This window comes from Poecilia formosa, unplaced genomic scaffold, assembly GCF_000485575.1.
Source record: "Poecilia formosa unplaced genomic scaffold, Poecilia_formosa-5.1.2 Scaffold8, whole genome shotgun sequence".
Taxonomy (NCBI): domain Eukaryota; kingdom Metazoa; phylum Chordata; class Actinopteri; order Cyprinodontiformes; family Poeciliidae; genus Poecilia; species Poecilia formosa.
In genome coordinates this window covers 2,552,255-2,569,562 of record NW_006799947.1, presented here as the reverse complement: position 1 = coordinate 2,569,562, position 17,308 = coordinate 2,552,255, and the positions used below count along the sequence as shown (strand labels likewise).

The following is a 17,308-nucleotide window of genomic DNA, read 5'->3' as shown; positions in this document are numbered from 1 at the left end:
CAATATTTATGCATGAGCTCAGCAAACAGGTTTACAATATTTACCTGCTACAGTTGGATGCAGTGGTTTGCTTCCATTTGTCACCTGAAACAGCTGGATGATATGCCAGCGCATGGATGGCGTCGAGTGAGGAATGGCTCGTGCTTACGACATTTCTTCACTCTATTTACTGAGTGACATTTACACAATGTTATACAGGAGGGGTGAGATGAGGTAAGCTGCTGAGATGCATCCTGCTGTGCCTCGGATGTCACACTGAGCTTTATTATTCCGTGCTCGCTGTTTGAGACGCCACTGCGCCATGAATCAATACATAAAATTAGTTTTTTCATTTAAATAAAACCTTGGATTATATATATATGATTTTTTTTTAATGTGACCGCTTGAAGTTTTCGCAGGTCAGTTTGTGAGCTTGCAGTGTCACTGTGCTGTAGATCTTCATTAGTGTGATCCCTGTTCGAGTCATGTACTGTTTATTCCGACAAAACACAAAGATTCAGTGATGTGTAATGCAATAAATCATATTTTGGACATTTACGAGTGAGAAACCCTAGCATCACTGTTAGTTTTCCCACAAAAAAAAAAAAAAAAAGTTTTTTTGTTTGATTTTTTGTCTCATTTGAGTAGATTTTAAGTCTGCGAAACGTAAATTTGTGGTTGAAAATGTGACCAAAACATTAACTGTCCATCTTCAGCCGTTCTGTGTTGCCTGATCTGTACCAGCAGGTATTGACATGCCCTCTGTTCAGAGCTATTGACAGCTGAGTCCTCCTCCTCTCATCGGAGGTCAAACTACAAATACTGCAGGAGTCCTTGAGCTGAGAGATTGGATGTGGTCAGTTCAGGTGGAGAGGTGTTGCACAAGCATGAAGAAATGTTGTGGCTGGAAACTTTGAAGCCAAACAAGAAGAAGTTAGCGTTAGCTCGGCTGTAGAGCGGTGCACTTTTTACACCTCTACGAGGTCAAACCTTTAAATAATTTAACGTGAAATAAAAGTTTGAGGATGATAAAATAATCTTAGTTACATAAAAACTTAAATTTCTGTCCTGGCACCAGGACAGAAATTTAAGCTTAATAAAGCTCAGTGGAATTACAGAAAACCCTTCGCCACTGGCATTTCAGTGTGATGAGCTGTCAAATCAAGTGAATAATGCTTGACTTACATACTAATAGAAATTATAAGGCACTTGTGCTTGGCAGTTTTAAAATGACTTGACTGATACTTCGCAGAAGACGAGTTTACATATAAAAGATGTTCATTGTTTTAGGTTACAAAACTGAAATCACTTTAAATTTGTGGTTTAGATTGACCTTCTTTCTTTCTTTTATTCTGCAAAAATTTTTCTACTAATTTAAAGCTTTTCAGAGTAATTCACCCCAAAAATGTTTTTTTTTTACCACAATCATTTTTTTGAGTTAGATGTGTGACAGTGTTAAACTTATTTTTCTTTTTCTTTCCGCTAATCTGCCAGAGCTGAGTTTGGTAATTTAATATTTGAATAAAATGTCCAACTAAGACCAAACTTTTTCACTAACAGACAAAATAAAGAGAATTTTATGCCCAATATAATTACATGGTGGCTTTTAGGTTTTTCTGTGCGAATCCACTTTCCTCACGCAAAGTTTCAAACAGCATTATTGTTTTTGCAGATCTGTCAGAAATGTTTTGGCATAAAGTGTCTTGTGGCACACATGTCAGCCTTACAATCCTTGTAAGGATTCTTCTTGGATGGGCACAAACTTCAATTAATGGATGGGTTTGAAAGATGCAAATCTGGGAAAATATTCCACAAACTACTTCTGGTAAAAAAAGAAAAAAACAAAGTATTCACAACACCCTAAAAATCATCTGTGTTGCCAAATTCAGGGTCTGTATCTTGGCTTCCTCCAAATGGGAATTGTCCCAAATTCTGTCCTAAGAAGGCGAACAGACCAGATGTCCAAAGCATTAAAATAGTCTTTTTTTTAATTCATGGCATGAATTTAATAGAGTTGAACTCCTTATTCCATCAAGCCGTGTTAGCCAAGAAATCTGGCTGGCTCAATTAGGCTCCAATCAGCCCATCAGTTTCACATAACTCTTCGAGGCAAGAGATTATTTTTAGATCTGGACTTGGCAATCCACTCTTACATCTGACTACAGTGTTGTTAGTGGTGCTAATCATATACGGTCACAACGTAGTGAGTTTTAACAAATATGTGAAAAAAATATTTTTTTTTTATAAAAGTCACATATAGTTGGTAGAGTGCATGTACCATGTGCAGAGGCCGTAGTGCTCCATGCTCCTTGGTTTGATTCCCATCTTTGGTCCCTTGCAGCATGCCTTCTCCTTCTCTATCTACCGTATTCCCTGCTCATTTACTTTTCAGTAAAGACCACTAGAGCCAAAGAATCTTAAAGAAAAGCATTAGTAATGACGTAAACAGTAAAAAGCTTTGTTACATCAACAATCTGCGTGGCGCTCGGCCTCTACTGAGGTTTTCTTAAGATGAGTGTGGATTGGTTCCTGCTTCAGATCAGAGCAGGATCTGAAGCAGATCCTGCTTCAGATCCTGCTTCAGATAAAAGTTTAGCACCTTTGAGGAGGTGCTAAACTGTAGCGACAATCAAGATAGGCTCCACCCCGAATAAGACAATAAACAAAAAAATTGTAAAACAAAAGAATGAAAAACCAAATGGCTAAATTAATTAAAGATGATTGCTTCCCTAATTTGGCAAATATATCAGAATTTTAATTTGCATATTTGTTTCCAAAGGAAATAACTGTGAATGTAATAACACAAGGATGTGATTGGATTTTCTATTGGCTGGGGAAGCATTTTTTTCCACCGCAACCTCAAATATTGTTACAACCATCCAGCAGGTATCATTAACTGCTTGTTACTTGAAAAGCGAGAAGACACCATTTCTGAAGCAAGACAAAATAACATCTGCCAGGCTCACATTTCAAACTTAACTGTGGCTCGACAACTTTCTTGCTAGAGAAACAACCCCTGCTCTTAGCGTCTCTTCTGTGTTATTAATATGGTGGTTATTAATGCAGCGTTCTGGAAATAAAGAATCCCTGTGAAAGTGGCGACGAGGCTGCAGATGATAGATAAGGGCTGCTTTCAGAGAGCATTTTCTGTAATGGAAACCCACTATTAATGGGAATATGAGACCCCCACTCCGACACCCTCTTCAAACTTTTTGTCATGACCTCCAATGCAATCTGCTGAGCTTTTGTACAAACTCTGGCTAAACCGCGGTGGGTCGTGTTCAGGCGTAAAAGATCATGAATAGATTCTCTGCAGGCTGCTGGTGTGCAAAAGCTGCTTTAAAGAAAAGAAAAAAAAAGTAACATGTGGGGAGGGAAAAAAAAAAGAAATACTTCAGATAATCTAAAAGGGGTGACTGCCCTGAAAAATAAAACAGTAGTAATAGATTTTTGAAAGAGAAAAAGTAACTGAAGGTCAGAGATGAAAGAGGAGAAAATTATTAGTGTGAGAGCTCCCAGTAGGCACCGCCGTTAAAAAAACAAAAACACAACCACGCTGCTCATATTATGTAATGATTAAACATGTGCCGATGAAAAGTTGATTTCAATGAATATAAAATAGCAGTTGGCATGTTCTCCCTGTGCATGCGTGGGTTTTCTCCGGTTTCCTCCCACAGTCCGAAAACATGACTGTCAGGTTAATTGGCCTCTCCAAATTGCCCCTAGTGTGTGAGTGTGTGTGTGCATTGTTGTTTGCCCTGCGACAGACTGGCGACCTGTCCAGGGTGACCCCGCCTCTCGCCCGGAACGTTAGCTGGAGATTGGCACCAGCACCCCTCCCGACCCCACTGAGGGACAAGGGTGTAAAGAAAATGGATGGATGGATGGAATATAAAATAGCATTTTTTCTTTCTTCTCTGCTGATGATGGTGAATCAGGTTCACATCAGAAGCCCTGTAGATTGGAGTGTTCTCATCCCAAAATAACTCAAATCTACACACGAGTCGACATGTCATGAAATAAATAGTTTCATCTGGCTTCTCTTTAGACACCTCACAGATACTGAAAGTGGCTAACTTTGGGTGGCGTTTCACTCAGTAACACGCCGTATAACGTTGCAGTTAAAGCAATCAGAGCTTGGGTACGGTGTGTTCATCAGTCGATGGCCAATCAAGGAGAAAATCATCCGTTTCCTGTTGCAGCAGATTTCTCCTGGGATCTTGGGTTTTTCTTTCACTGTGAATTTTTATGCATCTAAATACGTTCATATTAAGTATCAGGAGTATAAGTTGAAATTGAAGATACATTGATTTGGGCCAGTGATCAATATGTAAAGGGTTCAAAGTAGCCTTTCTTTTATTTTTTTTTAACCATAATCTGTTTCTAAAAATATATTTTTTATGCTTTTTCTAATCACTTTACATGTTTTTTTTCCTTTATTGAAGACCCAATTTAAGAGACCCAGACTTCAAAAAGGAAAAGCATATGGCAAGACTCAACCTGCAATAGTAAAAACCACAAAAGTTCTTGATAAAATAATCTTTAACTCTGAGAAACTCAATAAATGGAAACATATTGAAATGCAAGAAATTTAATGAAATTCTGGAACAAGATAAAATGCTGTGCTGTCCTGTAAGCATGTAAGCTGGGTGCGATATTCTCTTGACATAATCATCATTTCAAAACATGTGCAGTTTAAAGTGGAAAAGATTCACTCACTACTTTCAGACTGTAGAGTTCAAATAGATATAAAAAGGAGGAGTAAAAAAAGACAGAATAGGCTTCAAATTGCATGTTTAGTGTTTAGTATAATCCAAAAGAGCTGTCTGGTTCAAGGGGGTGGGAGGAATGCGTTAAATGTAAATTACTTTTCCCTGCATGCAAGCTGAGATCTACAACAGAAACAAGGACTCAATTTAATCCAGTGTGTTAAAAGAACAAGAACCTGTTTCCTGTTGAATTAACAGCTGCATCCAGGCGACCTGCAGCGTGAACTGTTGTTCAGCTTTAATTTTCAAGAATGAGTTAATTGTAGATGATAACTTGTAGCAGATTTAATAAACAGTTTGAAAGAGACACAGGGAGGCAAAACGTGAATTGAACGCTGGAAGAAATTGTCAGATTGTTAAAAGTTTTATATTTCAGTTTGCTTCACTTTAATTTTCATGAAGGGATATTCTCAATGCCTTTACTTGTCATTGTAAAACTTTTTTAATTTGTATTTTCAAATCCAGTATTTGACAACTGAAGGTCTATTAATAAGCGCTCGTGCTGCGTTTGACATCCAGCGGTCGTGTTCATCCTGCACCTTCGTCATGCAACGCCTTCCCCTTGTAGAGATTATAGTTACTCTGTGCTGCCGTAAGCACCTTCGCTAACAGATTATATGAATTAAGGCCTTATTATGGGCTCTGCCCAGGAGCTGCATGTACAGGTGATTTGTAATAAGGACAGTGTTGAGGTGAGTCAGCAGCGACTGGCCTGATTACAGCAGCTGGACCTCTGGAGGAAAAACCCCCTCTGCTCACCTGCAGGATGACAGGAAGGACACTCAGTGTTTCAGCGCTTCGTGGGGAGACGCAGAAAGAAACAATTAGCGTTGATCTGACTCAAGCGTCGCAGCTGCTAACATGTGCAACAGTTGACTTCTCAAGAAAAAAGAAAACAAAGTGGAGCCAGTTTGGTCCATAGGAATTTATCAATATTTTATATCATTTTGTAGCAAAATGTTTTCACACAAAGAGTATATTTTTAATAGATGTTTTTCTGCTTAGAAGTTCAGGTGAGAATCATGTCTTATGTCGAGTCAAGTACACATTTACGTTATAGTGTTGATTAGCAGAGTGGAGAGGGATGATACATGATGTTGCACACAGAGGCTCAACGGTTGCTTCCCACTGGTCGCTAAGTACCAGAGCACCATTCTCATCTTACCATCACACAGTTTTCATTTAGTCTGGTTCCGTCTTGAGATTTCGGTTTTTTAAATGATCTGGTCTTTAAGATTGTTTTGTTATTCTAAAGAAGGAATTTTTAAGTACTGATATACTCAGTCACTTCTAGTGATTCATAACTTGTGTACAATGTTTTTTTTTTACTATCCATATTATAGTTATTTATTATTAAAAAAATCTCAAAATAATGATATGCACAATTTTTTTATGTGAGCTGTCAGAAAAAAAGTTTTACAGAAATATAATTTTGACAAATTGGAAGTCAAGCTTAGCTAGGGGGAAAAAAATAAATAAAACAATCATATGACTTTATAAATGTGGTGGGGAAACAAACACAAAACTGACAGCATAAAGGTAACACATTAAGAGCAAACATGCACTTTATGTTGATTCAACCACTTAAGAATTTCCAGTCCTCCGCTGTTGAAACATCATGTAAAATCCCATTCAGTAAGCCAACTAACAACCACCTTTTATTGGTACACCACGGTAAAGCACCTTCTCACTGTTTGCTTCACATGAAAATAAAATTACTACTGCACAATCCCCACCCGACCCCCTTACATTCTCACCCAGGTATTGTACAAAAAAATATACCAATATACAGAACAGTACATCTACTGTAGGAGGAAAAGGAAATGATGATCACCCAACATTTTTGAAATGCAGCACAGTCCCACAGAATACTGATAAAGGCATTAAAACACAGGGATGATGCAGCTAACTTTAGGCAGTGATCTGAAAAGTAACAAATTTTTAAGTATCTTACTGCAATGTACAGCCCTGTATGAAGGAGAAGAACAGATGAATTGTTCCTCAGGTGAATCAAGTCAAGTAAACACATTAATCAAAATAGGTTTTGTATCATGCAATGTGGTGAAATAAATTCCCAGGCTTTGCAACTTATTGGCTCCCTAAAAGTCATCACTCTTCCCATTTTTTCCAAATAAAATCCTCTCATGAGCAGCAGAGTGACCTTTATGCAGCCAATAAATGACAAATTCCTCCATTTAACCTGGCTAAATGAGTAATTATCATGCTTTCTTGTTTCTGTTGCCTGAAGAGTTTCAGAATGCAGTGATACATCATGCTGTTGGCTGCTTTGGGCAAATGATTAAAAGGGCTTGATGAATTTCAAACACTGTTTGCATTTGGCTACAGTAATTTGTGCTGATAGTAGCTGAAACCACACTCTTAGGGAAACGACGTTCACGTCAATGAGCCGTTGGTCTGCAGGGACTCCTGCAAAGCAGCACCAGATAATCAAATTACTTGCAAAGCAGGATTTCAACCTGAGCTGGACAAACGTTATAATTGTCTCCTTGGAGACCAACTAGGTGGGAGGGTGGGGTGGGGGTGGGCAGATAGGATAAGTATTTGCTGTCAGTATCTTTCCTGAAGCTGGAGTGATCTGAATATTGAGAATTGGGGGGGAAATACATTATTGTGAAATCAAGCTAACAGCTCCTTTCAGAGCTAATTTCACACTCTGAAGCTTGAACTTAAATTTAAAACTTTAATTGCAATTTAAGCACTCTGTTGAGTCACTTTTATACATAAAATGCTCTTACTCATCACACATTTTCTCTCCACTCGCCAGCAAGGATGCAAAAGAAAACGAATTCTGCCAGAAGGCCCTTCCCTCACCTCAACTGGGGGACACTAATTCATTCCCAAATAAAATGGGATATTATCTATCCAGCCTCTTTTGATCAGAAGATCAACAGGTTTCATTTACCAAAACCTCTTCAGTTGACTCCCTGCCAATGCAAAGCAGCCCCATCTCTGACTGCCTTCCAAAAGTGGATCTTTCCCCCTTTTTCTATATAGGAGTCCAGTCCCACTGCTGAGAGAAGTCATTTTAGCTACTTTAATTCACACTTTATTTCATTTGCTCAATCCCCACACTCACGAGTCTAGCCAAGGGATTTCATGTCCTCTGATGGGTAGGTTGAGAATCTTGCCTCGTTTCTTTTGTCGCCAATGCAGGCTGGTTCAGTGTTTGTATTGTAGATGTCCCTCCAGTCCAACAATCAGATCTTTTCCTCTGTTTTACCCCTACATCTTAACAACCAGGGTAGTTAAACTACTTTACTTGAAGCAGTAGCTTATAAAACTGAGCTCTCCAGACCCAAGTCCCCCTCAGCTACTTCCTTCAGCTCATTTGATGATTTCTCTGAGGGGTTCAAGAGAGAGTTGTAAAATGTAATCTCTCCAGCAGATCTGTGGAAGGGGCTCTTCCAGTTTGGCCCAGATGGCAATACCAATACCCAAATTACCTTTGTTGGCTCTTGTCAATATTGAGAAACTGGGACTCTAATATGAGCACCTTCTATAGAGCAATCCTTCACCCTTTCTTTATGAGAATCCAGCCCTCCTAAGGAAGCTAATTCCATCCAATTGCACTTACAGATGGCTTATTACCCACAACTAATGACCTTAACCGAATGATGGAACATATACTGGCGTGCAAATTGAAAGCTTTGTCCTTTAGCTCAGTTCTCTCTTCATCACTATTCACTGATGCAGTGTCCACATCACATTCAGCAGATGCTGATCTCATCCACAAAGTAAATCTATTCCTCAGTTATAACCTGACTTGTAAACAAGAGCCCCAAGGTTGTTTGGAATCCTCAAGATGGCTGTAAGATTTAGCATTTACAGCAAATCCTGGCAAGGGGCTTTTTCCGTCTTGGGACATATCCAAAAAGCTACCAAAGCTACTTCCACTGGGACCCATCAATACAGAGAAGCAGTGATTCACAGCTTGGCTATTCTACCCACCATCTATAGGGCATACACACTTATATAGACACAATTTGGTTAAGAAAACCAAACGGTGTCCACATGAAAATTTCATACAAAAGTGACAAGGTACTTGAAGCTTAAATAAATGGGAATGATTTGACTGAGTTGTTTTAGACTCCATACTTTTGGTTTTGAGTGGTTCCTGTTCTGATTAGCTGTTAGCTCAATTTTCCAATTTGAGTTCCTCTGATTTCTCAAAATGAGATCACTGCCTGCTGTGTGCTGCGTTTAAGATACTGATTGCTCAAAAAAAACAAACAAAAAAAAACACTTTTACAAACTTGAGTACAAGCACAGCCTGCGTTTTAAGTTAGCATTTGTTTTGTTTCTCATACGGTCACCTCATGCATAACCTGAGAAAATGATGAGGATGATGATGATGATGATGATGATGATGATAAATAGGGGTATAAAATGGCAACATGAGAGTTGGTACATCCTGTGTAAACCTGTTTTTAATGTTTTGAGGTGAGTCTTTCTTCTGGTGAATCACCTGAAATAATAAATAGTAAAAATGATAAAAAAAAGAACATGAAAATAAAAATGACTTTGTTTTAATTTTCTACTATACTAGCTCCTGTGGTCCCCCTCTTTCTACAGCTGGAACATTTCCACTTTGAGTCTGAAACGTGTGATATAGGTTATCACAGTTGAAGTAAGTCCTCATAGAGTTCAGTTCCTTTAAAGACGTAAATCCAGTATGAGTATCTTATCGTTCTGTAGATAGTTTTTCCATGTAGGTAATTTCTCCAGTGGATTCAGAATGGAACATTTTTCAAATATAGTCAAGAGTTTCAATCTTGGACAGTCAGCTTTATTTTTGTCACATAATCATTTAAACAGTATTCACATGGTTGAAGTTCATACAGAACATCCTGCTGTGTTCATGTTTCTTTAGTTTTTAATATAGATCTATTGTTTGGTCATAGACTCAGACTGTGCTCTCCATAACCCACTCAGAGCTCTCAAAAGTGGGTTTCTCATCCTCGCTGTCGTCGTACTGCAGAAGCATGCCGTTAACAGACAGGCTGCGTTTAGTCCAGATGTTGCTGATCCTACGTGGCTGACTGCTGCGACACTGTACTGCCCCGACATGCCCCATGTCGAATGAGTGACTCCTCTTTGGTTTATCCTCATGTTGAAACCCAAGGAGGCGCCCCAGCATTGTTGTGGACTCAGCCCTCCCAAGCAGGGGTTCTTTGTCAGATGGTGGTGCCACAGCCACTGTTGTCATGGGATTGGCAACAGCAGAGGACGAGGAGACAGAAGTTCCTTGGTGGTCCTTTGCTGCACCCCGTAGCTCTAGTGATGTAAAGGCCCCTAAAAGTTGGTCCAGGTTTTGCCGAGCCTTAGTGCCGTGCACATGCCTCCTAAACTTGGTACTTGGCAGGTTGCTGCATTCGCTGCTCTGCGCATTATAGCCTGCTCCTCTTCCTGTTTGGCTGTCCAACGAGTTAGAGGACGATGATGATGAAGAAAGGCTACTCTGGAGGGATCCACACTTAAACTCCACCATTTCTTCACGCATGACCACTACTGTGGACTTGACCTGTGGTGGGGCTCCATTGAACCTGTTCACCCCCCCATTTGTCTGGGAGTATGTGTTACTTACAGTGGGTAATTTATTGGTTTGAATCCCACTGGTTACCTTATAGCGCACCATAAGGATGATGATAAAGACCAGCAGAGTCGCAACAATAATGCCACCAATGACCAGAATCATGGTGCCACCCATAAATCCACTGTGCAGAGATTGGCACTGTGGGTAATCTTCCGTGGTGACAAACTGGATGCATCCAACAATGTTGGTGGCAGTGAGAGTGGTTGCGGTGTCATCCCAGATGGCCAGGACACACAGGTCATACTGCATTCCCGGCACCAGATTGGTGACTACGAAGGCCCGGTGAGTCCTGGGAATCATCCTGGAAGCACAAATGGGAAGATAAAGCATGACAAAAGTCTTTTCGCAAGGGATCAAAACTGATAAGAATAAATATGCTTATAGCACTTTTTATTTAGACACAGAATATAAAAGAAATACCAAAGAACAAGCATGTCATGTAGAATTTTACATGCAGAAAGTAATTTAAAGAGATTACTACTTTTCTTCCACTGTGTAACATTTGATTTGAAGGAGGCAAATGGTCAACTAGATTAGACCAAATGTTTTAGGATGTTTTATTAAATGGGCATCAATAATTATAAGATACCAAATGGATTTATTCTGAGCAAACAAGCAATTTTGCTGGATTCATTTAAGTGGGAATTATAAATAACTATTCTTGTTGATGCTAGAAATGTCTCTTTCTTTCATCTGCTTGATGGCATGATGTGCTTTGGATGGTACACCCATCAACTTGTTTGAACTCTGAAGGCACCAATGGGACTGTTTGCTGTTCAACATAACTGTCTTGTTATGCAACCTGCAAGTGAACACGTACATTTGCTCTGCTGCCCCTCATGATGATTTTATTTATCTGAATTCTTAGGTGGAAAACTCAGACAAAGGTGAACATTTGCAAGCAATACACTTATATTACTTTATTTCATATCATTTTAGAAACTGGTTTTCATAGGAAGATTTATTTTTGTTCCTGCTCATCCTGGTGCATAAATATGTAATTGTAGGTACAACATGGTGAAAATTAAGAATTAAACAGTAAACACTGTCACTAATATTTTTTAATTTACCCTCATCAGTCTCTTTTATTGTTGTTGATGAATTTCAAAATACTTGTTGAAGCGTTGCTTTAAACATTATGGCTAACATTGGGTTCTGCACAGCTCTCTTAAGGTTCCATTATGGCTTTCAATCAAGGGAGCCTGAAATTTGATTATGCCATTGCAACAAAATGATTAGTTTTTTCAGCAGTTGTGCTGTAAATACAATACTATGCTTAAGATCATTGTCCTGTTGAAGACAGTGTTTAATCCAAACTTCAGATGTCAGAGAAGAAGTTTAATATAAAGTAGAATTTATGACTTGATGACTTCCAAGTTCCCAGGTCGCGTGGCTTCAGAACAAATCCAAATTATTACACCTCTTCTGCTCTACCTGATTGTTGTATTAATCATTTTTTTTGCTGATGTGCTGTGGTTGGTTTTCTCCAAACATATTGAAAGCGATCAAGCATCTTTTAGTTGATTTTAGTCTGTCCAAAGCCATTTAAGGGTTCAGTCAGATGGATTTACATAATCATAAAAGCATGTCAACAAACATCACATATAGTACGTTTACAATTTAAAAACGGACACAACATTATTTTAAGGTACTACCACTAGCCACCAGGTGAACGTAAACATGGGCTTCAACATCAAACATAAGTAATGAACTGTTTGACCCTTTTGAGCTATTGTAGCTGCACATCGCTGCATTCATTTTGATCTAATGAAAACAGTCCTTTCTGGGAATGCTATAACCCTATAAACATAATGAATACAATAGATTTTTTTTGGTCAACAAATTAATTATGGAGCTTTTAAATACACAGCAACCCAATTTGTTTTGCAGTTACTGCTAGTAATCGAAGAGAAGCAATTTAATGTAATTTAAAAGAAGAAAGAAAATGCAGGGAACTGCTTTAGCTTTGTCGAGTTCCTCATGAATGCAAATGTAGATGACTCATCCACTATTGTCACCAGGCAGAAAAAGAGGAAAGCTGGTACAGAATGTGCATGAAAGGGAAGGAAATCAGATAAAAAGCTTATTATTGAATTTGCACAGATGTGAGATGCATCAACTCCGCTTGTGAAAAGTAACATCCTTCACTGCTGCGTTTGGCTATAATCTCAGATTCCCAGCTAAACACCAGTCCTATGCAGGTAATAGAAAATAAATTATCTGATAAGGTTTTGCAGAAATTTGATGTCAATTATTGGAGCTTGGAAGGTGTCACATAAAACCGCTGAAGCTTAGAAAGGTATCTAATTTTCACAATGGCTTGTGCCTTACTATGTGGGCATTCTCTGGAAAGATCTATAAATGTTACTTTAGGGGATACTGAATCTGGAAAAAGCTATTTTTCTTCTCTGTATGTACCACACCATTTTTTAGCTGAACACTGAGGCTATTTTCTATATTTCCAGACAATTATCCATCAGATTTTTTTTTTCCATTCAGCATCTCATCTAAAACAGAAAATTGATTTCACAGAGCCCCCAAAGATCTTCTGCTACTGTCACCAAGGCCCACACTTGTATGGAGTTCAGCAGCTTAAGAGGGATACATTAGAATGAGCTCTATAATCCTTTTTCTTCTTGGGTTTCTAATTAATGGTTCAGGGCAAGGATTTCTCTTTGGGTTTCTCAGAATGTGAAAGCTGTATCCTCACAAAATTGTCTGCTTTATGGTGAAAAACCAAACAAACAAAAAAACAACAAAAAAAAAACTAAAGAAGGATTAAGAATGATGAATGTTGATCTCAGAGTAATGCTTCACAAGAAATAGTTGTCTCAAGAGCTCAGACAATTAGCAATTAACTCTAAAACCTGAACTTATTATGGCATTTTGAGGTAAAGAGATTATATCTCAATCCCAATTGGGCAGTATGGCCAGTGAGATTTCAGCTTTAATTTGGAAATAACTGACTGCAGCTTCTCTTACCTGTAAATGAGAACTTCATCATCAGAACAGTTGTACTGAAGCTGGAACATTTTGACCTTTGGAGTTGATTTGCTTACGGTCCACTTGACCAAAGCAGAGATGGCAGTCACTTCAGATACAGAAACCACCTTTTCTGGAGGAGGCTTTGGCTCCCCTTTGCCTATCTTAGTAGAGCTGGTGATGTCTGAAAGTCCTGATTTTGGCAGTGTAGTACGATTAGTACTGTTAGTGATGTGGGGCAGTTGAATGATTGATAGCTCGATGGAGGCAGTAGACTCCCCTGCGGCGTTGGCAGCAATGCAAGTGAAAATGCCATAGTCCTTGGATGTGGTGACTGCTATGTCAAGGGTGCCATTTTCATATACAGTGGCTCTTGAGGAGTTGCCAATCAAACGATCATCTGGAGCAACCCAATGCACAGTTGGCATTGGATCACCGACTGCTTTGCAACGCAAACTAGCTGTTTGGCCCTCCAGCACCAGCAATTTGTGTGTATGTTGAGTGATGAGTGGGGGCTCACAGACAAATTCCTCCTCACGGACAGACCAAAAGTAGCGCCCCTTTAGACTGGCTGGAGAGGCACACGTTTCCATATCATCCTCCCGGTCCAGCCTTCGCAGCCACAGTACCTCACAGTTACAGTGCAGTGGGTTTCCACCGAAGCTCAGAGAGAGTGGAGGTGCATAAGGTGTACTCATCACCATGCTGCTCTGGGACCGTGCAAAGATCGGGTCCGGAGGAAGCTTCTGGAGGCGATTGGATGTCAGATCTAGGCGAGCCAGTTTTTCAAGGTCTGTAAAAGTCCCCTCAGCAATGAAGGCGATGAGGTTATGGTCCAGACTCATCTGATGCAGGTTGACCATCTTACGGATGGCCTCCCAAGGCACACTGCGCAGGTTGTTGTAAGACAAATCCAAATCCTCCAAAGTCAGCAGTAAATCATCGAAAGCTGAATCTGAGATTTGATTTAGTTGATTGTTGTTGAGGATCAGGTGCTGCAGATTGATCAGTCCTCGTAGGTCATCCGCTCCCAGTTCAGTCAACCGGTTGCTGTCAAGGTGCAGTGACCTCAATGTCTCTAGATCGATAAAGGAAAAAGGCTGGATGCTGCTGATGGTGTTGCGAGACAAAGTGAGATCCACCAGACCTGTCATGTTGGCAAAGTCCTGAGTGGTGACCTTGAGAATGAAATTGCCTCCCAACCGAAGCTCTACAGTTCTCCGGTCTATGTCCGGTGGAACAAAAAGCAGACCTTTAGAGGGGCACAAGGTCCCCAGAGACTCCGAGAGGTTCTGACAGACGCAGTATTTGGGACATGCATGGACCATTGTCATAGCGGCTCCCAGAATCAGGAGGCAGATGACCACTTTGTCCATGTTACCTCATTTAAAGGAACCTGGAAAAGAAGAAAATAGGAAACTGTCAAAGTTTTGGCATTTTCACGTGCACAAAATCACTTGTAGTAGTTGGATCATTCAGATTAAAGGTCAAAGGGTCGAGTTTCTTAAGGAATTTTACACACTGATGTCATCAAGAGTTTCTTTGCTCATTACATAATCAGTTTACCTATCTTTGTCTCTTCCTTTATCCTTTTGTTTGACTCACTTTCAGTCCTCACCGTTTTTCCACAGCATTTGCAATAATAAAAAATAATTCTGGCTAGAAAAAAGATTGGAGAAGGCGCAGGTGTTTGATGGAATCGGCACGCTTCCATGAACATATTATCAACCCTCACACCTGGCTGAGTCCTCCGAATGAATGGTCACCCTTGGCTTCATCTGGTGAACTTTTAATTCCCCAAGATGTTTGTTTCATTAATTTCTAATATGCTCAAAATTTAAAAATCCATCTTTGTTTTTACCCAAGTAATTTCTACAAATGAAATACTCCTCTTTGGGTGTTTTTTCTCTGGAATCATGGGCACAATCAGCATTTTTTTTTTTTTTGTGCTAATGTGTATCAGTGAAGCCGATACTGGTTGCTTCACAGGGGTGTTTTTTTTTTTTCTTTTTTCTTGGTTTAATTTACAAGACACACTCATGTGTGAACTGTTTTTGAGATTACCATCAGGTGAGTGTTCAAGAAGTTCAGGCCATGGAACTAAGCTGCAAAGATGAGTACAAAAAAATCTAGACATTCCCTGTGTAACTCGGCTTAATGCTTAAAACAAAGGTTCTGATGTCGCTTTTAGTCAGGTCTATAATTATGGATCTGTGTTGGTGATAAATTGAGTGATTTCTTTTCTCTGTCATTTGCCGTCTCTCCCACTTATAGAATATATTCCCTTTTTATTTACAGATGTAAATGTAGAGCAGGGGTGGCCAAGTCCAATCCTCGAGAGCCACCATCCTGCAAGTTTTAGAAGTATCCTTACTCCAACAGACCGGGATCAGCTCTACAGAGGCCTGATAATGAGCCAGTCATTTGATTCAGGTGTGTTGAAGCAGGGATGCATCTGAAACTTGCAGGATGGTGGCTCTCGAGGACTGGACTTGGCCACCCCTGATGTAGAGGTATTAGCATAAAAGCACTGTTGTGAGACAAAAGCTCTAGAAAACATTTGTAAATTGGTATCTGTATCCCTGCTGTTTTTTTTAGGTGAAAGTATTCATACCCCTTGAACTTTTTCACATTTTGTCACATTGCAATCACAGACTTCAATATACGTTATTGGGACTGTATCTGACACAAAGTAACACAATTGTAAAGTTATGGAAATTTGTAAAATGTGGCATCCTTTTGTATTCAGTTGTACTTAGTCAACATGGTAGATATTCTTTTACTGCAATTTCAACTGCAGATCATTTGTGATATGTAACATGCAATACAAATTGTTTTATTATTTTTAACATTCTTGTGTAAAGTCTGTAATGTATATTTTCCACAAATTATATTGTTTTTGTTATTTGCTTGTCTTCACTATGCAGGACAAGTCATAAGTGCAATTAAAACTCTTTGTCCACCGATTTTATTTAAAAAAAATTGTTCAGCTTTCTTAATATATTTTTTTTACTTTTATATTTCAGAACCTTGAATAAGGAATAAAATCTGAAATATGCAAAGCTTTTCAATGGCATACTTACAATTAGCAAATTACAGTAGAAGGATACTTTTCCATACATATTCATAAGGTAGGCTCGCGAAATTTAAATTTAAAGAAGTGAATCCAAAGCTGTTGCCCTAGGTTCCCAACAATCCTCCCAAGCTAACCATGTTTTTGAATGCAGCTAAAAAAGACCCGGGACCAGGTTGAGTAGGTAAAAGCGCTTTTCAAAAAAAAAGTTTTGATTCAAGTCTGCCAAACTGCCATGAGAGGTCAGACATTTTTTAAACATGCAGGACAATGTACTCATGTGCTGAAGAATTGCATCTATTTAATCCATATTTTAAAAAGATAAATAGCTTCAATTAGTCAGACTTATTTGTGCATTATATATTTATCTCAATATTTGACCTTTATGTTTTGAATCAATCACATTTATTACAGCACTGCCTGGGTATTTTATTTTTGTGTGACACCCCAACATCATCACTGCCCTCCTCTTAGCCTTCTTTAACAACTCCCTGGATTTTAAAATCTCGATTCCACCCCTGTGCCACAATTGACGATTTTAAGTTTTATTTGAAGGCCAATTTTTAATTCACATCGGTAATCTCCGACAAGTTTTTGCAAACACTAGGTAAACGCCACAGTCATAGGGTGGGTAACAATAAACTGCATATGGCTCTTAAAAGCGTGAAAGTCAAAATATTTCCAGCTGTTGGTCAGAGCTGAACAAGTCCAGTTGGCTTCTTTAAAAACACTTAGGTTGTTTACCGTGAGGCTATACTAGATCATAAGCTGACCTTTTCTCTCTAAGCTGCCACACGTTACTGAATCATCATATAAAAATTCTAAGAGCTCCGCTGAAGCTATATGAAATTCTCTGTAGAATGGTTTCATTTCATCCATATTTTTGCAGAC

At 39.1% G+C, this 17,308-nt stretch overlaps 1 protein-coding gene across 3 annotated transcripts in view; it reads right to left on the bottom strand.

Annotated features, from left to right (window-relative positions):
- Window positions 1-5,740: 5,740 nt before the first annotated feature.
- LOC103154267 (leucine-rich repeat and fibronectin type-III domain-containing protein 2) overlaps window positions 5,741-17,308 on the bottom strand; it is a 133,885-nt gene continuing 122,317 nt past the window's right edge. For all 3 annotated transcript variants that reach the window (XM_007575486.2, XM_016662390.1, XM_016662399.1), the window contains 2 exons: window positions 13,345-14,740; window positions 5,741-10,663 (listed from right to left, as the gene is read on the bottom strand). In XM_007575486.2, coding sequence (XP_007575548.1) covers window positions 9,673-10,663; window positions 13,345-14,720 — 2,367 coding nt within the window. In that variant the 5' untranslated portion in view covers window positions 14,721-14,740 and the 3' untranslated portion in view covers window positions 5,741-9,672. The remainder of the gene's footprint in view (window positions 10,664-13,344; window positions 14,741-17,308) is intronic.